The 27,503-nt window shown below is 40.1% G+C and overlaps 1 protein-coding gene across 3 annotated transcripts in view; it reads right to left on the reverse strand.

Annotated features, from left to right (window-relative positions):
• Positions 1-796: 796 nt before the first annotated feature.
• Positions 797-27,503, reverse strand: part of XYLB (xylulokinase) — an 82,540-nt gene continuing 55,833 nt past the window's right edge. For 2 of the 3 annotated variants that reach the window (XM_032098565.1, XM_032098575.1), the window contains exons 16-19: positions 15,061-15,119; positions 11,168-11,255; positions 8,834-8,928; positions 797-1,090 (exon numbers count right to left, since the gene is read on the reverse strand). In XM_032098565.1, the coding sequence (XP_031954456.1) occupies positions 1,007-1,090; positions 8,834-8,928; positions 11,168-11,255; positions 15,061-15,119 (326 nt within the window). In that variant the 3' untranslated portion in view covers positions 797-1,006. Of the gene's footprint in view, positions 1,091-1,155; positions 1,301-8,320; positions 8,322-8,833; positions 8,929-11,167; positions 11,256-15,060; positions 15,120-27,503 lie in introns of those variants that run through there. The other variant, XM_032098584.1, reaches the window with a different exon arrangement.

The raw sequence follows: 27,503 nt of genomic DNA on the forward strand, positions 1-27,503 counted from the left end.
CAGCTAGAAGCTACTTAATGTGGACTAAAACATTTGAAGTGAAACAGTAGCAACAGAGCAAGACAATCAGCTATTCTGCTCAAGATCTCCAAGAAAGAAATGGGATACTGGGGGTGGAAGAAAAAAATTACCTTCCTGCCCTGTTCAGAGCAGAGCAGGACACAGAGAATTTAGCTGCCATGACAAGGAGGAGGAAGAAAAAGAATAACCCTAAGCTGGTGTGCAGGTGAACTGACTGCTTTTTGAAGCAGAAAAGAGATGTGTGAAACTTCCAATGTTTGGTCTATTATTTTCTTTTTTACAAAATTGATGTCAAGTAAAACATTGCACAGTGGTGTTTGCATCACTTAAGATCTCTGTGCTTTCCACAATCTATAAACCCCTGCCATATCATGTTTTATCACACAACAGGCTTTCCACAGTGTCATGCGACAAGAATTCCCCTTCTTCAGAGGATCCCAGGGAGTCTTTAAAGACTTTAAGCAGCCTTCTCCACATATTAAAGAAAGATAGGATTAAGTCGGTGTGCTTATGCTTTTTGTGTAGGCAAAGACATAAACATCTCCAAGTTACAGATGAACAGAAAGATAGTCTCAAAACATTAAGCAGGAGAAGCTGAGGAATTAAGATACTTTGCTCGACAGGTATGCAGAGGCTGGCATGCCAAACACATGGAATCAAAGCTGACAGAGAAGGGTAGAGTGACTCACATAAACAAGGCACTTGACTTTGTCACCCAGCTCTTCCAAAACAGCAAGCACAGTCTGAAAAGTACCTAAGAAAAACTGAGGCCACAAACACACAGAGCAATATGATGCTTTTTTAATCAGGTTTTCAATCACAATGTAATTTTTTCCCACCAACACACTCAAACACAGACATTTAAAAATTATTTGTCTACAAAGAGGAATGAAATTATTTAAACAGCTCCAGTAAATTCTGAGCAAATCTCTTCTGATCTTCTCCTTGGGAGTCCACTCAGCCCACATATAAATTTTGTTTGCTTCTATTTCACAAGACAAGAAGGGACTGGGTTGTAGATAACCTTCTGTTCAAGCTCAGCATATCTTTTCAGAAGTGGACAATAGAGCTAAAAAGGAAAAAAGAAATAAATATGTCTCATTGAAAAATTAGATTTTTAAATTACACTGCAGTTAAAAACCATCGTCAGACATGAAAAATGCTGCATGTTCACAGGTACCTGAAGGTTTGGGCTGGTTTTTCCCCAGTTAGCTCATGAAAATGCTGCAGAGTTTTCCCTCTTTAAATGTCACAGTCCTTTTAACCATCACCTTTACAGCTTAATTTTATGACACGCACAGGTTGTTCTTATTGTGACTGCGTTCTTGCTATAAGCAGAAGTCATTACTTCCAGCAGAAGCAGCTCAGCTAAAGTCACCTCTCCCAGTGTGACATGCCCCCTCAGTAATAGCTGTGCTAATCACCCAGGCAGAACTCCTGTCCTTGCCTCCCTCCACTGCCCCAGGATGGATCAGTGCATCTGTCCCCTCCTCCTCTGCCTCACTAATCACCCCACTGCCGCCCTCCAGCACAGTCAGACAGGTCCTCCTTAGCCAATGTGCTGACCAGGGCCTTCTAAAATGCACTTCATACTCCCTCTTGGACTCCTCTACCTGTTTGAGCTGCTTCTCTCCTTCACATCTTTCACAGCCACAACCTTTCCCATCCATAATTTGCTCCGTGGCCATGTTCCTCACTCCCCGATTCCAAGCCCAGGGGGCCAAATGCAGGCCCAGCTGCTATCCACAACTACACAGAGTATCTGAGTAGCTTTTTCGTATTTCCCTAGCTAGAATTTTCCAGGAGGTTTAGATCCAATGTTGATACAACCATAAAAAGAAGAATCAAGACTCAAATGTATTCAAAACCCCGCACTCAAACATGTCCTGTGCTTTTGGATATGGGTGAGATCTATTACATAGCAGAAATCCTGAATAAATCTCTACTCTGGCTCCAACCAAAAACTGTACTTCACCTAGATCTTGGAGATGCACCTTTCTTCTTATCTCCTCTCTCTGATGTTAACTGTCCCTCTAATAAAATCAGTACTTTGACAAGCCACACCAGGACAGCTTCGCATGTTTGCTGGCTCGAGCACAAAGAAGAGACTGCCAGGAGCCAGTGTAGGGTCCGGTACAGGCTCGAGCAGTCCTTAGGAGGATGCCATAAGGTCATATCCCTGCCACAGGGAATCCTAGAGGCTGCCAGTCTGGTCTACAAGCCCTCTGCAGTGACTCATAATCAAGGCAGCCTCGCTCCTGGCTCCAGGTTCAGAGAGGTTATAGAGCCGTAATGAATCATACCCAGCAAACTGAATTACTGCTCTCATCAGTAAGCCAGATCTAGCATTTCAATGCATTTTATCCTTTTCAGGACAGCCAACAACTGTGTGTGTACATGCATGAAAATTCAGGAGGAGAATTTTTAAGGTGTAAACTATGGGGATGTAGTAGGAGACCGGGTTGTTTCTGTGCAGGTCTCTGTACTGCAGGTCTTGTGGTAGCCTCAGTGTCTGTAACAGCCACACCTTAACAGATAAAAAAAGAAATCACAAAGTTTTCTCATCTAGGAAACACAAAATAGTGGGGTTTTGTTCTGTCTTTCAACTGATGGCAAAACACCCAGTTTCTATGTTTCCCTCCTCCTGAATCATAGTTTAAGCCTGACCAGTGAAAACTGGATTTTTGTCTTCATTCCCATTTCCACCTTCCACAACAGCAGGTGGAAGTGACCTAATGGACACATTCTGCAGAAGGAAGTGGTTTTTACCAACTCCTATCTTTTTACAAACCAGATGTTATAGAAGATAAAGTACATTTCTACAACAGATTAAATATATGAAGGGGTAGAAGAGAAGGAGCATGCACAGCAACTGGAAAGAGACACTGTTTGTTAGCTAAGGCATCATAAAATGGTTTTTAAAGCCATCTCACACTGGCTGAGTCCTACAGTGTTTTCCACTGATTAAAGCAGAGAATCCTACTCACTCCTGCCTCTGCAACAGACTCATTCAGTGACCCCAGGCCAGGCATCTAACATGCATGTGCCCCACATCCTCTTCTCCACAGGACAGTGATGCTGAGATCCTGGAGGTTTATGCAGATTTACAGGGTTAGAAAATAAAATGCACCACTATTATGAAATGTCACATTACTCAGCATGGTATTTTTAACTAACTACATGAGGGCCTGGAGGGCTCAGAGAAGTACAGATTATATATATATATCCTTTTCATGTTCCCAAAGAATATTATTGCTCCCATTTCTGGTAAATATGCACTTCAGAGTAAACAAAACATTGAGCAGGCAACTATGGCTATACTGGGAACATCAGTATTTCAAACAAAACCAGCTCCTCTATTCACTGAAGCATCTGTAATGAAGACTGGCTATTTCTTACTTCACTATTCTGTAAATTTGATAAACCCTAAGTGCTTCTCAGCAAAGATTCAGCACAGCAAAGCTGCACTGGTAAGTGAGCTCAGGCACTGAGAAAGCAGGCTCCCTATTACTTGCCCATCAGTATTTTTACAAAATACACACAACACATTTACCAGAAGGCTGGGAAGTATTATTGTTAATATGTCACTCTAAATTAAAATGTGTCAAAATAAATGAACAACCACATTTACTGACACAGTTTCTTTTCCTGTTTATTGGACTTAAGCACTTAGCTTGCTAATTGAGCAAATTCAGGCATTTGCAATAAGCTTCTCAGCCATTAGTGTAAATGAATCCTGCATTATGGACCATATGAAAAAAAATTGCAAACAAATAATTAAGAATATTTCCTGTACTCTATTCCTGTTCTTTGGGGTAAAAAGCTGCACAGCTCAGAGGGATAAGCAAAGCCTTTAATTCCTCCTCCTCAGGGAATTTGGCTGTAATACCACCAGTACATCATAGCTGCTAAGTGCAGCAGTACCTCAAGCTTTTCACAAGCAGTATTTTTCATGACAGCTGAGGTTTGGGGCCGAAGCAGTGCAGCTCCCACGAAACACAGAGAAGAAAAGCCAAACAGCACGAGCCCAGAGCATGGCCTGAGTGTGCACTCAGGTGTGTCTGTGGAAGATGATGCTCCACGTCTGTCACGACTGAGGTGCCTGCACAGAACGTTGGGCAACTCCCCCTGTGCAGTTCCAGGAGTCTCTTTCCTGAGGCAATTATATAGATGTATTTTTATAATTGGGGTCCAAAGGGAATAAAGGACTCTCAATAATGCATAAAAACCAAGGACATAAATTCCCTCTCTGTCATAGCCTCAAACCTAATCTATCAAACCATGATATTTAACAAAAGTAATTACATGTATCACAACACAAACCTTATTATTGTCCATAATTTAATTGTCCTTGCTTAATTATGGCCCTTTCTCCAGTTTATCTTTACACCCTACTCCACAACATCAAGAGTATGCTGACTGCTTCATTTACAAACCCTCAACTTCTCTCCTGGGACAATTTGGTCACATTCTGACAGTCCCACAACTATCCAAAGAAAATACTAATGATAAATAATACATTATAACAGAGATTAATTTAACCTGCCCTCTCTGAAAAATGCATTCATACAATGCTACCTTGTTCTCTAGCACAAATAAAATGTGCCATCCTGATACTACATCTCACCACAGTACCAGCCTATGTACCCAACAGGGCTTTTACAGTTTACATTGTGCCTACAACCTTCTAAGAGCAAAACCAGCTACAAATTATTACTACAAGTGACCATCCACAGGGATCCTCCTATCTCCTGCAACGCTCCATTAGCCAATCACTGGAGCAATTCAAAATTTACAAATTACAAAGATGATGCTGATGATTATCTAATTTTAATCTACCTGAGTACATTTAATCTACCCTGAATAGATTAAAATTAATCAGTCTCTCACAAACACTTGCTACTTTTGAAAGGTTCCTTTTTTTTAAACCAAAGTCAAAATACTCATAGAGATTCGCTTAAGAAATCAAGAGTTGTTTTATTTTTCAAATCATAGCAGTTGTTCACCTTTCTTAACAGAGAAAGAATAGTCATACAGCAGAGACAATGAAACAGTGTTTTGAAATACTCTGAAGACTTGTCCAAGGAACCACACCTGAAACAATTACATTCTCTACTTCAGATATCCATTCTGCAAGCCTATCTTAATCAGTTTAATAGGTTAAAAAAACTATTGGCTACACAAATCACCTTAATCAAACTTCTATCAATACCTATTATATTTTTTGTGGTTGCATTATTATTACTTACTCGGCACTAAATTACCAACCCAAACCAATTCTAGAAAGCAACCTCCCCCCTCCAAAATCTAACTCAACAAAATATAATTATTTTAAATCAATAAATAGGTCATTATAACCTTCCTGGGTAATAGGGTCACTTCTATAAATCCACCCACTTACAAGGCAATTCGCCAAAGTCAAGGAAACCTGTTAGGTTTACATTTTCCCTTCCTGAATTTTTGCAAGATTAATACACCTCAGCAGAGTCAATAATGCAATCAAAAATCACACATCCAGAGGTAGTGAGCTGCTCTATGCCTTCTCCCTACAAAATCCCACAGGACAATATCACAACCAATCTGGCGCTATGTCACAGGCACACGGCTTCTATAAACACAAGTGACCAACTCCCAGACAATCATGTTCTCTCTCATGTTTTATTTTTGCTTAATTAACCAACTAGCCAACCATCCCTGTTTTAATAGATTACTAAAATAGATCTGAATTCTAATGCTGGAATAACAGATTATTTCTGTCTGTTAACATATATTTATTGCTCTAGAATCTCTTGGTTATTTTTGTCATGCTTAGTGGTTCTGATTAATCTTTTTCCTTGGGGGAGAGAGGAGGCCCCAGAGAGGTGAGATGACTCTTTAATTTTTGCTATTCTGAAAAAAAAGGCAGAAGGATTCATCAAATTAACCCACAGATGACTGACTTGAGCTGGTTGAGTGAATGACCATGGACTATCACCACAGTGATTTCCACCAGAACACCTCATGACCTGTTTGGGTACTGACAGAATTAGAAAAAAGCTCAGATTAATACCCATATACTACAAAAAATACTGGGAAATCAGGTCCAGCTAAGAGACTGGGGTCATACCCACAGAGAGGGATTCATCCTCTTTGAAACAGTCTCTTCAAGGCAGGATGGTCTGCCACAGGACAAAGTCACATTGTTGCCAGGCAAGTTGGAACTTTTGAGACTTCAGTTTCCACTAACTACTGATTCATTGCCCACCACAAGCTCTATGTTCCCCATCTTGTGACTTTATTCTATTTTACCAGCCCATCAGTTTAATTGAACCAGAAGAGCTGCTTTGTGCGCCCTGCCCTTGCTTTTTAAAATCACATTCATTATCACAAATGATCCCTCAGAAATCAAAGAAACGCTTTTTGCATTTTTGGTTCCTGGAAACCCCTACTGCGGGCATAGGCCTTGGCAATGAAGGAGAAGCTACATCAAACTGTCGCATTTGACCTCTGTCTATAGGAGGTTTTCCTCTCTCCAATGATCTAACACATGTTGTCTCCAACCTATACCAGGAAGAAAGGATGAAACCAGAGCAGATTGCTGTGTTATGACCTGTTTTTTATCCACCCTGCCAAGATCTAGCTGTAGCCGTCCAAAAAACGTAAAGAAGTGGTTGGGGGAATTTCACATTGGTGAGCCAGACTCTTTCAGAAGAGCTCCTCAGCAAGACAGGACTTAACCTCGGGATGACTTTGAAGTTTATAAAAAGAACTATCATTTAAGTGAAAGGCTCTAACCTCAACAGAATGAAATTGGATGGACAGGGAGATGCAGCTCTGTATAAAACAGAATCAAACTGACTCATTGCATTATGAATTTTTATTGCACTGTTCATGCTAACACAGTGTATTACTGACAGGCCCTCTGGCTTTCTGCAGTTTCACAGCCATGAAACTAGCCAGGGAATCCACCATCAACTGCAAAATTATAAGGCAGGAAGAAAAAGAAATGGCGTGGAATATGTAATTGCAAGAAGCTGCTTTTAATGGAATGAAGCTGGAAAGCTAAGCTAAAGAGTAGGAATGGTTATTCCTTCCCATGCTGTTTGGCCACTACTTCCCTGTCATTCACTCCTATCTACTGGGGCAACAATTCACTACTGTACATCATTTAAAACCAATGAAAAGATGTGCAAGGAGAGCCAGGACTAACCATGTGGAAAAGGAAAGTATTGAGAAGGAGATAATTAACTCTTTCAGCTTCCAGGCCATTTTATGCAGACAGCAAAATAGAAAGAGGTAGATGAATTCCCTGGCAATCTCTCCAGTCAGGTTTGCTTGGCCCCTGCAGGGGTACAAGGCGCTTGCAAGGCCCCTGTGAGTGACAGCTGTATTCTCTGCCCTTGATTTTTACAGCTGAAGCAGCACCAGGGGGTCAAAAGCAGGTCTCTGAGCTCTCCCCACCTCCACCCCAGCCAGGCTGGCAGCTTTTGAGCACACAGCATTTTGGGGGGGAACAGGGCAGCAACGTGAGGTTGAATCAGACACAAGGGAGCTGCTCCTGTGGTGTGTTCCCTGCAGAGAGCTTCAGCTGCAACACACGTGGCATAGGCCACTGCTGTTAATTATTTTATCTTTTAAAATGAGGGGGGAAGGTTGAGTAAATGAGATCAGATCAATCAAGTTTAAATTATTCAATGTCTTAATATTTCTGAAGGGGACTTCTATTCGATTACTGAGCTCCTCCATCTCAGTTAATAATTAAATAATACGCTGGCAGGCACAATACAGCATGATCATTTCTATTATTACTCATGATGATATCTGGTGCTCCTCTACACATGTAGCTGGGAGTTAGTAGTTTTGGCAGATCATTAATTTCCCAGTTTAAATAAAAGCTTTAAAACCTTGTTGCCTGTAGTTAGGGCACATCCAAATCTCATAAATGGTGGAGTGTGTAAGGCTGTGCTGATGTAAAAGAAGTTTTTGCACAGCTGAAGACCTTGGTGAGATTCACCTTTGTTATTTAAACATGTTCTCTAGGAATCTTGCTATATTGTATTGTTTATTTATTACTGCGTGTTATATTTCAAAAGCCGTTGTAAACTAAAGCCTTTGGCTGCGAGTGAGACGTGCAGGGCTGCACTGGAGAGCCTGAGACAATGATTCCTTCCTGGGTTTTACAAGGGCTGGAATCCCATAGTTACCAACAATGAGTATCTCTTCTGCTTTGTCTACGTGGGCCATAAGGCACAAGCCTCACCTTCAGACGTGCTGAAATTCACAGGATGGGCACAGCACCAAAGACCTGTGCCTACTGAACCCTCCCAGCTGGCATGTTTTCCAAGTGGGAGCTACCAGTGATTATATACAATTGCTGACCACTGTTTACAATCAGACAGGAAGGATTTTTGGAGATGTTTTCCAATAAGCCCGAAAGCACAGTCACCACCCCTCTTTCCATGCTGCTTGCTGCAAACAAGTCCAGACTATTTTGTCAAGACTATCAGTTACAACCTGACTGACCTGTATCCAAATTCAACCTATTTTATAACTTTTTCTATCCCTTAAGGAAGAGATTTTGCTCTCTGGTCATGCCCTGTTAGGAAAATTCACTCTCACAGACCTGGATGGTGGGATCAGATTATTGCAGTGATTATCATCATTACAACACCAAAGATCTCCCAAAATCAAATCTGTCTTCACAACAAGGAATAAGAGTTGTGTAACCAAATTTTTCCTAAACTCATCCATTTTACTAGAATAATTAGCAAACCACTACATTTTGAAGCAGACAAGAAATGAAAACAAAAATGGTATTCCCAAGCTTGCTCACCTCCTGAGCCCCTGGGGCGGGTGTAACAGCCAGTCTGGGCTCCGGTGCTAATTTCACGACATCAGCCAAGGACACATTCCTCTCATCTACGAGTCCTGCAATGAGAATCACAATCTTGATCAATGCAAAAAAACACGATGAGGGATGTGCTTTGACTCCCTAGAAAATTAATACATTATATTGATCTTCCCTGGTCAGGTCAGCATTCAGGATTGAAGGATAAATAGCAGAATATCTTACATTCCTATGAGCTAGCCTGGGAAGTGGGGACTCTGTGATTGAGTTTTTGCCAATCACTCAATTCGTACCCTGGGGAATAGGTAAGCAGCAGAAATGCTACTCAACAATATCAGTAATTATTTATAGTTACAACAATACAGTAAACAGCAGTGAAAATATGTGGAAGCAAGGGATTCAAGGACAAAATGTGACTAAACATAAAAATGAAGAGAAGTGAAAACACTTTCAAGAAAATATAGTACAAATTTTTAAATATATTTATATGTAAGGAAGCAGAATAATAGGGGAGTTCTGCTACCACAGCATTTTGCTTTGTGAGCAAATCACAGCATTTCAGGAGCTCCCTGTACACCTGCTAAGAACCCCAGGCTAACTGTGAAACACCCCAGATGCACATTGTAATATTATTAAAGAGCCCTTGCCATCAGTATTTCATTTATAATAGTAAGTCCTCACTTTTCCTCAATTCCTTTGCCTGGCCAAGAGGGAGGTAGCTGAAGGCATCAATCAAAAATGCCATTTAGGAACACACACAGCAAACCCCCTGGGGCTTGGCTGGCAGAGGACATGAGCCGAGGAGTCCCTCCATCAGCATGGCATCTGAAATCCTCGCTCAAACGCTCTGTCAGCCAAGCCTCCACATCTCATATGCCAAACTGGCAGAGGGAATACACATCTCCCACACACACAAAATATCCACACAAACTTTAATGATGGCTCCACATTTCACATGCATTCAAGGACAAAAAATTTGCCTGCAGCATTAGGTGCCGGGAGGCTTCTGAAGCAGTAGGCAAAGTTTGAGTATAAAGAAAAACAGTTTGGAAACTCGACCCATAAGGTGCAAAAATGGTTTCATTGTAGCTTCAAATATACAGATAATCCAAGTGTTTCCACTGTCCTGCAAAAGCCTACCTGGCCTGACAGAACCCTTGTGCCTTTTCTGCAAATAAAGAGGAGAGCATGCTGTGTGCATTAAACACACCAACCCAAGTTTTGGTTGTGCAATCTTCTGTGCTGTTTTCAAATGCAAGACAGCATATAGTCTTTAGATGCTATAATGTGACAGCAGAATTTGCTTCTAAAATTAAAACTTGACTGATTTCTTCTGATGGCTGATGCTATCCTTTCCATGCTTGTTGCAATCCCACGAACTTGTAGAGAAGTTAGCCATGAACTTGTAGAGAAGTTACCCATGTCTTACATGAACCTGTAGAGAAGATACCCTGGTCTTAAAGCCCAAATCCTAAAGCTTCTAATCAAAAAAACCTGAGGCCAACTAAAGATGACCTAAACAAGGATTTCCACACTCCTTGAATTGTTTAGCTGTAAGATATTAGAAACCATTTAAAAATACATGAATAAAATTTCATGGTTGGGATTCAAGTCTTAAATAGCTGACAGCCCACTCTCAACACACACCTGCATGCATTAATTATGTTAATAAGTTAATTAACATATAAAACCTGGTGCTTGGACTGTTGTTTTACAGTAGGTGAAGCAAAATGACTGGTGAACCTAAAAGTATCCCAAGATTTATGCTTTTACAAGAGAAAATGCATGGAACCCAGGACGCCATGCATGTCCCTCAACTTGATGTTTAAAAGCTGGAAGATATAAATGTAAGTTTAATACTGGCCAGCAGTATTACTGGTCCTGTTGTCCCTGCCCTCATAGATCTTCTTTGTGGGATCAACCTTTTGTTTGGTTTGGCGATTTCAGCAACCCAGTTTACAGCCCAGTCCACAAACCAGGGCAGCAGGCTACACCAGGACCTTCAGTTTGCTGTATTCCTCCATGGATGTAGCAACTCAATATGTGAAGGTCCTAGACCTTCCCTGGACAGTACCAACACTTCCCACACCCCATCCCTTGGCTGAGAAGCAGCCACCAGGCTTGGAATTATGATGTCAATGATATTCTCTGGCCTAATCCAAGTGTACTAAGAGCAAAATCCCTCTTTGACCTGTGGGACCTTCCAGTCAGACGCGCACAGCTTTACTCCCCCCTCATGTTCAGCAACGTTAATCCCAAGTATTAACCAAGTGAAATTAAATTCCCTGACTGCTCACAAGCGTCTCCTGGCAGCCTTACCATGGATTGCTCTGTAAGCACTTCCCAGACAAGCAGAGTTGGCGGTGTCGATGGTGAACACGGGCGCGCTGAACACATCAGACAGGACCTGAGGAGCATCAAAGCATCCATGAAACACAAAGGGAAAAGAAATCCTCCATCACTGCTCAGGAAAACAAGCAGCTGTCCCAAGGCCCAGTCAAGCACTCAGGAACCCGTGGAAAGAAGCACTGCAGACAACAATGAGGCCTGAACTTGTCACACAACAGGGTATTGGTAATTCTGAGCTAGAGAGGTGACTGCAGCCAGAAAATGAAGTCCCATTTCTCTCCAGATCTCTTGGTTACAAGCTCAGAGGAGACTGGGTTCAAGCGTCATCCCTCAAAAGCTCACACAATCAGCCCATGCTAAAGGCTTACATCACGGCAAGGAGACCTGCTCAGGAACCCACAACTGGAGCCTGTTTTCTTCCATCGTGTTATGGCTGATTCAAGTGGGAAGGAAGGAGAGAAGAACCAGTCATAACTCCTCAGTTCTCAGCTTAGATAAAAATAAACCTCCAGCAATACGAAGGCCTGCTAAACCTTTCTTCTTCATCTCCACCATTCCCATCCTATTAGGATCAGCAGGGAGAATGACACAGGAGCTGATTACATAGTGTCTAAATTTATCAGTTTTCCTATTTTTAAGGGAACCTTAGCTATGAAGATATATTGAGACACTTGGCTTGAGTAATAGAAATAAAATTTTACAGGCAAAGAATTTATTATGGTATCCAACAGATACTAAAGTTATTCGACCACACATTGTTCTGCACTGAAATCAACACCATCAGCACCTCACATCCGCTGAGTACATGTGCTCTTCCCCACAGTTTAGGTTTAGAAAAACAATACAGAAGGGGGGAAATTAAGACATATTTGGATAGGGACATAGGAGGTTCAATAACTCCTTTCCAAGAACTTTGTCAACAAATGCTTTCCATTTTGGTTTCATCACTTCTAGGACTGCAGGTGCCCCTCAGGCTGAGCAACGCAAGAAGCAGGCAACAATTCAGATAAAACTTGTGCTGGTTTTATTACTTTTGCCAAAGGAAAAAGTGTCACACCTGACTTAAATCCATGCAATTGAGTCTAAAATAAGACCAGAATGTCCAGCATTCCAAACTATTTGGATTAGTGCAAGGTAACCCTGACCCTGGAATTTATAACCCTGCTGCTGATGTACCCCAGGGCTTCATAAAAGATGACTAAAAAGTACAATCCATATCACCTATAGAAATATATAGTATGTGAAATTTCTAAAGGATTTTTCTTTCTCTGAAGTTTTGTGGAGAATCTTCAAATCAAAACCTTTGAAAATCACTGATTTTCACAATTTAAATGAAAGTAGCTGTTTGCTAACTAGAACCCAATGAAAGCCTGAGCTTATACACTTAAATCACTCTCTTCTAGTAAGACAGACAAGTCAGGATTGGCTGATTTCATTTGCAAGCAAGCATTGAGCAACACATGAGCTTCAATGCTAGAGGACAAATGAAAAATTAATCATGGTTGTCTATTAAAAAGTCCTCTGGAAATTATACGGTCACAGAGCTCTAGTCTCACTGCCCATCCTGCCAGCCAACGCTACCACCTTGTTTCAACACATTTCCCACCTGCATCTTTACCTCATCTCTAGTAGGCATTTCTTGTCTTAAGTTTAAATTGTCCTTTTGGACAACAATTTTTTGTTTTTTCATCTCTGCAGAGCCTCATACAATGCAGCTCTATACTGATTGCTAAAAAGTGCTGTAATACTACAAATAACATTTTAACAATTTAACAAATAACTTTTTTTTTACCACAATTCTAAAATAAAAATTATTCTAAGTCCATATATTTAATAAGTCATTTGGAACTGTGGTATCTCTCACAAATAATTTTAAAGGACACTGTTAGAGGTTCTACTGCTTAAGATATTTCACTGTATTCCATGTGGTCATTAATCAAGCACCACATATGTTATAAAAAGCTTCCTGGAACTGTGAAGAAAGCTGCTCTACTAAATTTTTTTAACAGATTTTCCTAAGTTGTTTCCTTTGTGGTGTAAAATATAGGAGTTACTGAACGTTGATTAATTAAATGATAGTCTTTTGTAGCCCTGGAACAAATTATCCAAAATTGACCATGATAAGGGTGGAAGCTGTTATTCTTTATGCAACTGATATGGTTTCTGAGGTTTTGATTAAATTAAAAAGAAAGATCCAATTAACCAGTGATTGAATTAAATGAATGACACTGTATTGATCATATTATTTTAAGGCACTTCTAATGAGTTTTAAAACCAGCTGAATTGTTATACGTGAAGAGCAGGCACCCCAGCCACCACTCTCCCAACCCCATGATTTTTCAGCTGTGGATGTTACCAAATTACGTATTTTAAGAACATTCATTTCTCTGCCTCCATTCCACAGCAAGGAGATCCTCCTGGCACCCAAACTGGAAATACAGCTTTAAAAACAAAATCATCTGTGAATCCAATCTTTCCTGATGTACCCTCAGCAGAATTACTCCTGTAAGGACCAATGTTTTAAGCAATTAACCAATCAGTTAATTTTCCAATGTCACATTCTTAGGCAAAGTAACCAAAGCAGGTGAAGAGAAGTGACATCTGCAGGCAAAACATGCCAAATTTGCTGCTCCTCAATCAGCTGTACAACCAGCAGTTACACACACATGTGGTTTAGATGCCTTAGGAGAAAACAGCCTTTTGCTTTTTCGCTCTTCGATCTCCATTTAATCCAGCTCAGGCTTTGTGGAGCAGAGAATTGACTGCAATTGTCAAAGAGAATGGTGTGCAGCTGAGGCTGGCCTCGACTCTCTGGAGCTGACGGGAAGGGATTGGAATCCCCAGAAAACATTTCACCCTGTGTTCACTATCACCAGTGATAAGATCTGGCCCAAGATTAGGACTCCTGGTGTACATGTCTACCTCCAGGTCAGTGTTGGAGCCTGTGATTAAAGGGGAGCTTGTCAAGGCAGCCTTCAGAGCCCAGAAAGCTCCTCAGATCACCCAGAGGGAGACAATTACATTTGTTAAGTTAAAACACCATCCGTTTTCCTCTGCATTGCAACAGACGGGATCTCCCCCGACTATTACAGGGTTGACAGATCGTAAACAGACATCACATCACAGGTGACTGGATTTGGGCAGGATGAATCCCAATCCAGATGTCTCGCTCTGTGTTGTTGAAAGCCAGGTGAGAGGCCTCTCTCCATTTGTGAGCGAGGCTTTGCCAAGTCTCAGTGGGCAGAAACAGAGAGCAAACGGTTCTCTATTCTCCAGAAGATGGATGAAGGATCTTACCCAGGCTGGATGTGCAGCAACAGCAGCAAAAGAGGAGGTTGGGAAGAGAGAGGAACGACCATACAAAAGTGTAGCTTCCTCCCAGTATATGATATGATGCTAATAAGTAACACAAGGACAGGGGGTTGAGGTTTCTATGAGGGTGTTCGTTTGTTTGTTTCTTTGTGGTTGGGTTTTTGCAGGGTTTAACAACAGTGTAACTCCCCTCCAGTTTAAAGCAGCCAATGGCTCAACTTTGACCTGAATGATAAAAAAAAATCTCAGGTACTATATAAGAAGTTTCTTCTTGATTTCTTTGCTGATTGATTTGATGTAAGTGATGAGACCTGGAAATCACCAGTGCTTAAGATACACATTCATGAAACTAAAAAAACCTCTAAGTTCAATATAAAATTAGCACTGGGCTAAAGGTTTTCACACTAAACCTGAAGAAAAACCCCAAAGACCTGCAGCAGAGTCACAATTCCATATCCACACCTTCCTCTGCAGCTGCAGTGATTTGGATTTGGTACAGCAAAGTAAAAATGGAGATGTAAGTTCAGTTCAGGATTTAATTTTCTACTTACCTGTAAGATCTTTTTATTGTGGGATGCACCACCAGTAGCCAAAATCCTTGTTCTAGGCACTGCAATGCAATAGAAAGTACAAATCAGAGTGAAAGTACATATGGTCAAGATTTGTACTACTGAACCAAGCAGTGAGAACAAGGAGGTGGGAGTCAGGGTTCTCTCTCTGCACCTCTAATTTACCTTCTGTAAAAAAGGAGATAACACTAATTACCCAATTTTCCAAGGCACATTAGAACACTTCCTTAGGAGAGGTAACATAAATATTGCAGATCTATTATTATTATTATAGTGCTATCAATGTCAGGGAGATTTGCAAAGGAGATACACAGTAAGAAAGGCAGTGTTATTATATTACAGCTCTGGCTTGAGGTCAGATTAGTTTGGCTCATAGCTGTATATATACAAACTGACAGATAACCTTTAAAATCAGCAGTATTTTCCAAACTTATCTCCTCATGACGTTCACAGTCAGAGTTCTCTGAAACCTGGGCAATCCCTATGCGCTTGAATGACAACAAAGTGTGTCAAAAGGCAATTAGAGATGGTCTAAATCACTTCACTAAAACAAAAAATATCTGAATCTTCATCCACTGCAAACCCACATCTTTGGGGGAGTTAAAAAAAATACCCTGTGTTCTTTAGGCTTAAAGAAACCCATCCTTTCTTCTACATTCCTGAATGTCTGCCGTGTGCCTCATCATCTATTTGTGTGCATGTTCCTCTGGAGCATGGCATGCAACAAGCCACACATGAATCCATAATCACAATTCAGCAAGGCATTATGAACATAAATAGTCCAAACAGTCTCGCTGAAGTTCTTCAAAGGCTTAAAACAAAATAAATGCATAAACACTTTGATATCATACATTTTAAAAAAATCTAAACATTTAATTACCCTGATTTATGACAATAATAAATGATACCATCATGTATACCCTCCCAAAAGGGAAATTCCACTGTAGTTATTGTTTTGTTATCTTAACTTCCTTTTCAATAAAAGCTAAAGATAATTTATTTCTCACAAGGCAAAGTTGGGCAACTTACACTGATGCCCTAAACAACTTATTGTCATTTATCCTTTCAAGTATCTTAATGACGAAAGCCCTGAAGACAGAATTATAAATAATCAGAAGATGCAGCTCCCCAAACCATTTCCAGAACCCCATCTGGGTACTCAGGTGGAGCCCAAGACCCAGACAAAGCATTGCATGGGGGACCCTATTTTACTGATAAATTCAATTTTATTTTCCTCTTTGGAGGATATTCAGTGATGCACAAATTGGGTTTTAAAAGCCATTAGGATCTCTGTCAATGTCAGCAAACAAATAAAACAAACAGCAGAGTGATTCCTCAGGGAAAACAAGTTTCAATTATACCAACACAGAGTGACAGATTCCTGCCAAGATTATCAGAACAACATAATAGCACAGAAACCAGTGAAAAATAACTAGTAAGCCTCTGTTCCTAGAAACCAAACCAAACTCTAAATGATTTGCCTGGTAGTCACAATTCTGTCTTGCTAAACCTTGTTGTGAATATAAATTCTTGCGGAACTACCACATCCGATGTGAAAACACCACATTTCAGAGACAGCCAGCAAGACAAAATGAGAAACAAACACACTGGGTACACTTTCCAGCAGTTCAAACCAAAGAATAAGGCAGGCCTGCTCTCCAGTGCCTCTGGAAAGGGGCCAAACCCACTGCTGGGCTTCCACCACCAGGAAAGAACAGTGGACAACATAAAAGTGCCAAAGCCAAACAGCAACCACCCCTGTGAGAACAGCAAACACATCTTAGCTCAGCTGCTTCCTGTACTTCCATCTGCATGCCAGCTCTCTGTCTCAGGGCTTCTGCTCCACAACTTCCCAAATGTTTTCATTTGGAATCCAGGAATGGATGGGAGAGTTCTTGCTAAGTCAGAACATTCAGGTTTCGGCTGCATTATCAATTCATGCCATAACTGTAATTCAAGCCACTTCTATACCAGTAAGTTATCAGAAAAGTAGGTGTGAATTTACAGTGCATTTGCTATTCTATACAAACCACACACAAGTATGCATTTACCCCACCATTACTTGAGTCAGGCGTCTTCCAAGAGGCCAAACCATATCTCAGGTCTAAAAGTGTTTGATTTATGCTGACTATTAAGTGTTTGATAAATGCTGATTATCTGCACACCCACCTTAATCCAGACTAATTCTTTTGCAACAAAATACTAAGAAGTATTTCAGAATATACCTAACCTACTTGATAAAAGAAACTAACCTAATTTACACGGTGAAGTTTCTGCTGTTGGTTAGAAAGCTCAAGTTCTAAATTGGATCCACTCATGAGTACAAACACACACAGACACACTGTAAAAGCACCCAAAACCCTATGCTGAAGCTACATGAAGGGCAAAACCATTAATTCCCTTTCACTCTGAGTAATTAGGATGGCTCACTTCACCAAAACACATCCCAGCAGGTTACAGCCAAGTGAACTTTAACCATCACTGTGGGATGACCAACTCTGAGCTGCTGTACAGGTGGGACTGATCCATCCAGGCCAAATGGAAGCAAAATCTCAGGTGAATGTGGTGCTCTGCTAGTGGCCAGAGCAGAGACAACAGCATCCCTCGTTGAGTTTCCATCACTTCTTCCAGACAAGGATTAGGTCCCAAAAGAACTACTCGAATTTGATGAATTTTAGGTTTACTTCTTATTTCAGTCTCTCTCCAGAGAATGAGGAAAATGCATTGATCACTGATTCCAGGGATTGTCTTTTTAATGCCAATATTGTGTGCTTTACTGAACAGTGGACATTTGCTCTGAGATGTGTAATTGGATACATCTTATAAATAAATAAAGCAAGCCCATCATTTATGCATAAAAGGCATTAACAGAGACATTGTTCATCCATCACCAGCAGTGGTCTCAGCCAGCTGTGTTTGAATCTGTCAGAAGCTACCATCCATCCCCTACAGCACTGCACAAAGAGAACTTCACAGTGATACTTAAAAAAAACCAACAACTGTAGCAAACATAATTCATGAATTCAATTCCTTGACAGTTAAGAGAATCAGATTTAAACATCTTTTAATCAAAAGCTCCCTGCATAGTACCTAACCAACCAGTTTATTTGCTTCTTATTGAAAAACTAATTATTTTTTAGAGAGCTGATGCTGAATTTTAACCCTATCTAGAAAGGGTTTGCAGCTGCATATGGCAGTGTTGTTCTGCCAGATGCACATCTTCTGGAGATCTATTCCCTTCTGTGGAACACGGTGATTGACCTGACAAAATAGAGTTAAAATAATGATTCTCACTGGACAGGAGGAGGGAGGAAGACCCAAGTAAAGAAGTTTGTTTATGTGGGAAGTCTGAGCAAAAGGCACTTTCCCACACAAGGCTTAGAAGGCAGCACACTCTGTGCACATTACTATGCACACAAAAATACTCATTGTGCTTTCCACAGAGATCCAGCAAGAACTGAGTGATGTTAAAGTTCATCTCCTGTCTCTTGCTTTCAGCCAAAATATTGCTTTCATTAAAAGGTACATAGGAAAAATAAAAAAAATCTGTCACTGAGAAAAGAGGGAAATGACAATTATGTATGTTCAGCATTGTCAGTGGTCCCAAAAAGACTGGACTCCTGCATCATGGTATATTTACAAACACATAACTAATGCCTTCCCAGAAAATGAAGCAATTTAAGAAGATTCAGATCAAAAGTGGAGGGAAAACCAAAGATTTTATAAAGAGCAGGCTCAAAGAGCATTGCTCAAGTGGATTCAGCAAGTGGGACACCGGAACCAGTCACACAGGATGAGTCTTTCCTGAGCAGTCTGACATCCCTTCTGACGGCATTGGCACATAACTGCACCGGGGTGGCCTCACCTCAAGGCCTGTGAGCAGGTTTGGATGGTACAATATAAGAAGGGTATAAAGCTATTAGAGAGTGTCCAAAGAAAAGGCAATGAAGAGGATGAAGGGCCTTGATGAGAAGCCATGTGAGGAGCAGCTGAGGACACTTGGTCTGTTCAGCTGGAGAAGAGGAGACTGAGGGGAGACCTCACTGCAGTTACAACTTCGTGAGGGGCCGAGGAGGGGCAGGCACCGATCTCTTCTCTGTGGTGACCAGTGACAGGATCTGAGGGAACGGCCTGAAGCTGTGGCAGGGGACGTTTAGGTTGGATGTTAGAAAAAGATTTTTCACCCAGAGGGTGGCTGGGCACTGAACAGGCTCCCCAGGACAGTGGTCACAGCACCAAGCCTGACAGAGCTCAAGAAGCATTTGAACAATGCTCTCAGACACATGGTGGAATTCTTGGGGATGGTCCTTTACAGGGCCAGGAGCTGGACTCGATGATCCTTATGGGTCCCTTCCAACTGAGAGCATTCTATGATTCTATGATGATAAACGTAGCACCAAGCAGAAGGTTAACACTGATAATTATCACCAAAAGTCTTCTGCCACATCGTTCATGCAAGGAGACTGGAGGTAGAAATTCAGCCTTCTGTTCTACCAGGAGTGGGTCAGATCAGACCGGTAACAGATCCAGATGCTGAAATAGGTGGGATGACTCCTGACCTAAGGGCTTTTGGATCTGGCTGTATTTCAACCAAACAGAAAGTCTGTGTCAGTAAAAAATTTTGCTGGTTCGTGAACCTCAAAGTCCAAAACCAGAATTTGACCTTCCATTTTGAAGCTGAAATTTCTTCAACTTCTTAATCTAAACTTTGTGTGCTACCCACAGCCCTGGTTTGTATGCCAAACTCCAGGCACTCTCTGACTTTCAAACCTCTTAAAAGACAGTTCCAAAAATTCATCCAAACAGCTTCATAACGTCTTTCTCATCACAACTGAATCCATAAATAATACAGAACAATAGAGCATGTATTCAAAAAGCAGCTGATTATGCACATGAACCCACGCCAGTTACAAGCATGATTGCAAATAACTGCAATTTACAATTTGCAAGCAACAAGGAAAGTATCAGCCCCTCCTTTATTTCTCTGATTAACTTCAAACACTATAATTTCAAAAAAAAAAAGTATTTGCTAGCTTTCCATTCAAGAAAAAGAAACCAAACCGAACCAAAACAAAAATATATGGTTATTTTGTCCCATTTATCAAACAAGTGTTCCAAAATCATCCTCCTTGCTTATTAACTCTTCCAAAATTCATACTAATTTTCTTTATTCATATAAAGACACTGAAATTTAACTCCTGCTATGGTAAAAGATTTCTCTTCTCTAAACCCTTTAAAATATGGCCTTTTATGTCCCTGAGAGTTCTAGGATTGGGTCCTAAACAATATCTACGTGAATGAGGCAAAAGTAATGGAAACTGGAATACACCTATTTTCTCCTTTTTCTATTTTGTTTTTTTTTATTTAGACAAATACAACTGCCCAAGTAAAAGCCATTCAGAAACTATTTTTTAGAAGTGTTTCTGACTTTCACTTTGAAACATCAGCTAATTACTGACAAAAGCAAGCCAGGTTTGCCATAGAGGATGGTTGCTTTCTAACTGGCAAGTGAAGAAGTTTTCATATATTTTGTAACATGCTTTAATTTCACTGAGGGTTGCTCAAATGTTTCTCAGAAATTTTCCAGACACAAAATTTAGTCTTATTTTTTAAATTCAGTGCCTGGGGAAGAAAAACAACTTTTACAGATAGAATTGATCATCACCCTCTGAGGCCACGGTAGTAGAGCTACCATTAAATCAGCTGTAATTCAACAGAGGGGGAAAAAAAGCTTTGATTTTCTCAGCAGCAATGACAAATATGCCTAATATTCTCAACATTTATGCTACTTACATAAATAAAGTCTCTACAATGATGTGGGAGAGACCAGGCATGATTCTTCTTGCTCACACTGCTGGAAGGCAAGAATAACACCACTAAAATGAGCAGAGGAGCAACAACTAAGTTGAAACAGAGTAGGAACAGTATAGCAACCAAGGCTCATGTGGCACTGATAGTCACAGGCCACCTTATGTTCTCAAGAAATTGATCTTCATGAAGATGCCAAATTTGGCTTTCCTAAGACCTTGTTTCAATCAAGACAAAACTTAGTATTTCAGAACCTGAAGCTTGAAGACACCAAATTACCTAACTGAAAATCCTCTCAGTCTTGGTCAGTTCAGAGATTAACTTAAAATTTAATGTTGACTCAAAGCATTCTCCTTCTTGATGGATTTCAGGAAGAAATAAACATAGAAAAACATGCACATAAATTATCTCCTAACAGCAGTTTAAATTACTGCAGATCACCCCTAAAAAATACACACAGCCCAAGAGGTTCCACAGAAGAAACAAAATCTACTCAAGATACAATTCAACTTAATTGACTTCAGGAGAATTATACTGCAGGGAAAACTTTGGTTCATGAGTGGTAAAGAGTTCTTTGGGAACAAGCAGATCAATAGTCATAACACTGTTATAACATATACATTGACACGCTCGCAACAAGGCCTCTGAAATATTTGCAATTCTTGTAGAAATACTGCAGAGCTGCAATTGCTTATCAAGTCACAGTGATTTTTTAATTTATTTTTTTTAGACCCAGATCTCTATTTGACAGAATATTATAATGAAACCTGGGACAAATTCCAAAGGTAAGGTATTAAAAAAAAAAATCCACAACTCGGCACTAGAGCTTACAGCAAGGGGGGGAAAAAAGCAGCAGATTCAGACCAATAATTTTTGCAGATAAAGGTTGAATATTTTTCTGAAGCTTTTAAGGAAAGAGATAGAAGAAAGATGGAGGAGTTGGAACTAGATGATCTTTAAGGTCACTTCCAACCCAAGCCTTTCTGTGATTCTATAAACACTTCAAATCTTTGGTCAACACTGCAAATGTACTGGGGAGAAGCCCTCTCCTGAAGACAATATTACTAGAAGCAATTTAATGAACCTTTCTGTCTCTTGCTTGTCTAATTTCTACGTTCTGAATCAATTCATTAAAGAAAAAATAAGTAATATATTGCATGAAGTAGTAAGATAAAAAGGACTCATGCACCAATGTAACTGCTTACATCAGGTTTATATTTTTTATTTTTTGGAAACTCAGTTTTCCTCTTCTGTTACCCAAATTTGGATATTATAAAAACTGTGTGTTGGGGAAAAATACTAATAACCACGAAAACTTTTCTGCAGTTGTTCAAACATCTACAAAGTAGCCAAAACTCCAATTAAAGGCTTAACCTAACAAAGAACAACCTGCTTTGATTTACCCTATGCTGCCACAATTAATTCACAGACTCTTGGCAACACCTCTATCTTTACCTTCCACTTCAGAATTCCTGTCGTTCAGCAAATAAACAAGAAATCTGGAACCAATGTAGACAAATTCACTGATTCTCAAAAAATGTTCTGAAGCAGGTGGTACCAGTCTGCAAACAAAACCTAGAGGAGATCCAAACCAGGCATTTGAAATCTGGCCATCTCATCCCGTGTTTTAATAACCTACCTACAGACAGCTCCAAAACAGCAAAAGATCAGAGTGGACCATTTGCCAAAATGAGATCACACAACTTCCACACAACGATCCCAGAGCCCAGATCTGTAATCGCTGAACTACAGTGACCTCAGAAAGACACAGAACCTCAGCTAAAGTGACTGAGAATTTACTGTGTCTACTGGCTGTTTTCATTTTTAATACCTTTAAATAGTTGCACTCTTCCCATAATTTATATTTTTATTCTTTAAACTTCTAGTCACTTGATCTTTGTGGCTTTAGCCTTCCAGTTAAAACATTATTATTAAAATTAGGTTTCTCCTTCACATGTTGGCACTTTACAGACCACAATTAAATTACGTCTTGTATTTCTTCTTGGTAAGCTAAGGATATTAAGTTCTGCCACTCATTAAAGGGCATAATTTCAAGACCACAAACCACTGATGCTTAGTGCTCCTGGTCTAATATCATTGCCTTGCAGAAATGTCTTCACCTCTGAAACCACTATCAAAATAAAGAGCAGAGTTGGTAAGAGCACTAAAAATGTCTGTCCCAGAAGTGTCTGACACTGCATGTTGTCAGTTTGCCTATCCAGCTATTTACCAGTTTATAAAAACTCCTGATAAATCACAGAGAATCCTGCACTGGAAAACTGCCTGGGAGAATTTTGGAGAGAATGCTCCAGCTCTGAATGTCTGTAGCTCCAACAGGCACACACTCTGCAGTGCCATGTAAGAGGAGGTCAGGTGTCCTGTGGTTCCCATCACAGGGAGCCCAAGGTTTTGGAGAGCTCTGCACTGAGCTACATTCCAGTGCCTCTAGCAACCCTGACAATTCCTGCTGCTCAGTTCCCAGATGAAGGTGACAAATTCACCCAGAGACGGGAACATGCAAGATATTCCCAAAAAATAGTTTTAATCAAAAGGTCACTGCTACCTTAGGCATTCTCCATGGACTAAAACCAATTTTTTTACAATGTGTTCTGTAGGCAGCATTGCAGCACAGCCTAGTATCCCAAAATATTCTGACACAGGAAAGACTTGTGCTTGAAACTCAGCAAAATACACACCCTCCCATGCCTATCACAACTCTGATGTTCCTAAGTACCACATGTGGCTTTACAGATCACACATCAGTAAATAATGCTTGTTACTGAGTTATTTAGGAACACAAAAAACACTGTTTCATTTTTTAACAAAGATTTGTCCTCATACAACAATATTCAGCCTTGCAAATCTTCTAAGGGAAATAGAAAATGACACTGGCAAATCAACACATGACACCATCCATCGAAGGTTAAAACGAGAAAAGCAAGGAAGGGGATAAATGAGCCACCCAAGGTCACACAAAATCAGAAGAACAACCAAGAATAGAACAAAGGCCTCTTCATTACTTAGATCACAAATGCATTCAATTCTGCATTAGTTAATCTGCAGAGTATGAGCATCAGTAGCAAGACATGTCCACAGGAGAAAATATAATAATAATAATGAGCTGCAAGTTCAGCATTACCTAAAGCCATGGGATATAATTAAAAGGCACAGGATGAAAATGACCTGACCTTGAATGCCACTCAAGTGACAAGAGGAGAGAACATGTTATCAAGTATTTTGATTCTAGAGAAATCCAAAGCACAACAAACATGGGGGGGAAATCAGTTTGGAATCTAGATTTGCAAAGCAGATCTCTACCAGATCTCAGGTCTGCTCTGCTTCCCTCCACACCAGCCTTTGTGTCTTAGCAGCAGCAGCAATAAAAGCCTCTGGAAATGCAACAGAAAACAGTCAAGCCCAAGCAATATTTTATTTTAGCAAAGGATAAGCTGGATAAAAAACAGAAAAGAACTTCCAAAACGAGGCAATTTGGGTGTTTTCTTCAAACATTTTTTCAAAAGAATTATTACAACTGTTTTGGCATCCACAAATATTGCCTGTAGCTTTTCATCTCCTAGTCTAGGAAGACTGGTTTGTGTTCATTCCGTGCTGTTGAAGAATTTTTCTTCTTGATTTTTCTCTTTCATACCTCCTACTCCTCTCAAAAGAAATAACCTACAGGTTGATAGGTACTTCACAAGAATAAAATTAATTGATAGAAGGGTGTAACTGCTCACCAAACACTAGCTGAGGTAGCAGAAAATCTGTTTACCTTGTTTGTTCAATTAAGTTCCCTATATCAAGAAGAGAAGAAAATAAATTGAGGAGGCAACATTTTTCTCCCTAAAAACTATACCAGACCTACTCACAGGAAAAAATCACGCTGACCTGCTCTGTGTGACTGTGCTGAGTTATTTCACTCCTCTGAACTCATTCTTTCTGTACCTAAAGAACACAGCACTGGGGACCACTTGTACCAGTTGGGTCTCTGAGCACCACTAAAGCCTTCTGTTATTAATAAACCTTCTCCTGTCCAAGTGGATTATTTATAAATGAATTATATGACCTCTGGCAGGCTAGAACCAAACAGAGAATACAGTTTGTTTCCGTTAAACTGAAAAACAAAGGCTATGGAAAGATGAATAGAGAGAAGCAATTAATATTTCCTAATAATTGTCATGGTGAATGGGAGAACTGCTACGTTTCTCAGGGTTTCTGCACAGAAAGGTTCCAGGTAACTATTCATTCACGGGGCTGGGTTCATGTAAATCAGATGTTGTTGCCAAGCAACTAAAGGTGCTAAGGAATGAAATACAGTCTGCAGAAACCTAATAGCCTGGAGAGAAAAAGGACTACAATCTGAGATTTATGGCATATATAAAAAGAAAAGAGTCATTCTCCCACACACAAAGAACACAGATACTTTATTATAAATGTCCTTAGCATGTTTTTCTAAGGCATAATTAAGCAATAAAATTCCCACTACACCCCAAATCAAACAGGTAAATTCTTTTTTTTTTTTTAATGTTTTGCTCATTAAGCTCTCTAGAAATAGATGTTGAGAAATTAAATACCAAGACAAAAGGTCAAATTTAACCCAAAGATCTTTCTTTTGCCCAAGAAAAGTGTTAGGTATACAGACAGCACTGGAACTGCCAATCAGCTTTACACTTTACCTTCTTATGTTTTTATACCATGCTCATTAACATTGCATCTGATCATCAGAAATTCTCTTTAAGCTTATTAAGATTTTAAAATATTTTTAGCAAGTTAATTAGAATACATTAACAGAGCTCATCTGTGTTCACCCATCATGCATATTTTATTTTATTCAGGCAAATTGCTTTTAAATGAAATATTAGATCTAAGAAGGGTACACTGTTGGGTACTGAACAATACAACCCCTCAGTACAAACACAGGCTCCCACACATGAATAGCTTCATGCCACTGAAAAGTGGGAACTTTCTGATACCAAAGGGCTCTTTAATTCCTATTGTTATTACAATCCCCTGCAGCTGAGTTGCGCATACACGGACCTGGTGTATCATCCTAATACCTGAACCATCCTTTGATGCCCTCATGTTCCCATACAACCCATAAAAGTTAAAGATTCAGAGTCCATTGCAAGGGGAACCAAAGGTCCAGCTAAGGAGAAGGAAAGAACACTTTCAGCCCCTCACACCGTAATTCAAAGACTTTTACAAATTCATGTCTGGTGGGTTTGTTTTTCTCCTGCTGATGGTGTCTGAGGATATCACTTGATCTAAAGGCAGGAGCCCAGTTAGAAGCTCTGGCATGGTGTGGCACAGGTTTCTGACAGGCAGGGGTGCACATGGATTCAGCAGAACAACAAGAACAGCTCACAAAGGATAAACCTGAAATACCCTTTGCTTTAGTGATCATCATAAATGCCTCCCTCTAATGTGCACTCAGTGTCACCAAGTATAATTAAATAATAATTTCTGAGGAAAAAGGAGACAACAAAAATTACCTTGGTATATTTCTGGCATGCCACTTACAGAATTTCACTCTAGTCAGATGAAGTCCATCACTGGCCACTGAAACTTAACTAAAACACTACTAATAATAAGATGTTCCTCAAACTCCTGAAATACCTTCACTCAATCCAGCCAAACAAGACATCTTTGAAATTATTCTTTTATGGCCCAAATACCTCCTATCTGAGGAAGGATGGAAAATCACACTAATTTCACCAACAGTTCTCAAGTTAAGCGGTTACTTTTAGAGATCTGCATAAATAAAAGGATAAACAAAGTTTGCCAACCTCATGCTTGATTCAGATTTTGCACTCTCACTGCATTTCAATTAACCTGCCACAGATTGCTGAGCTGAATATTTGATTCAGATAGTAAAGAAAACACTTTTTAAAAAACAACAGGTCTGAATCCTTTGATGAGTGATCATACAATCCATATCAAAACACACATTTAAATCTCAGTCACCACACATTTCATGATCTGCACCATTAACACTGTCTGGTTTGAGGGATTTTGATAATCTCTTTGACAATCTATAGCAGTTCTTTATCTCCAAGGCACTGATGCCTTTTAACCAATGATCATTATTTAGGTATGCTTTGTGCCTGCAGCTTTCCCTGAGATGTTAATCTCCATAATTCAAGAGGCTGCTCTTTTATAAACTGCTGCCATACTCCCCACATTTTCTCCCACTGATGAACCCCAAAACCAGGCATATTTCGTTTAGCATTTGGCTGAACACACCAGTCATGCTGACAAGGGGATATTTTAGCCACAGCTAAGCAATTCCATGGAAAGTTCTTCCAAAGGCCAAGAGAAGATAACTGTATCAATGGATGGAATCCCTTTCCTCTGGATAAATCACTATGAATTGCACTGAACCCAAACCCACCCTGCCATAACCTTTTCCTCATATTTCTACGTTTATTAGTCAACTCACACATCAAAAGCATAAGCTGAAGTCTGCACTTTTTTCTCAAGCTTGACCAAGCAGAAGTTTTATGTTTTAAAGGAATTCTCTGCCTTTGACAGCTGGAGAAGAGATTTCACCTGCCTGCCACAGAGCTGGAGTCCAGCAGCTGCCTTGGCCACAGGGATCAGCTGGGATCTCTCCCTGG

Source organism: Corvus moneduloides, chromosome 1 (genome assembly GCF_009650955.1).
Source record: "Corvus moneduloides isolate bCorMon1 chromosome 1, bCorMon1.pri, whole genome shotgun sequence".
Lineage (NCBI taxonomy): Eukaryota > Metazoa > Chordata > Aves > Passeriformes > Corvidae > Corvus > Corvus moneduloides.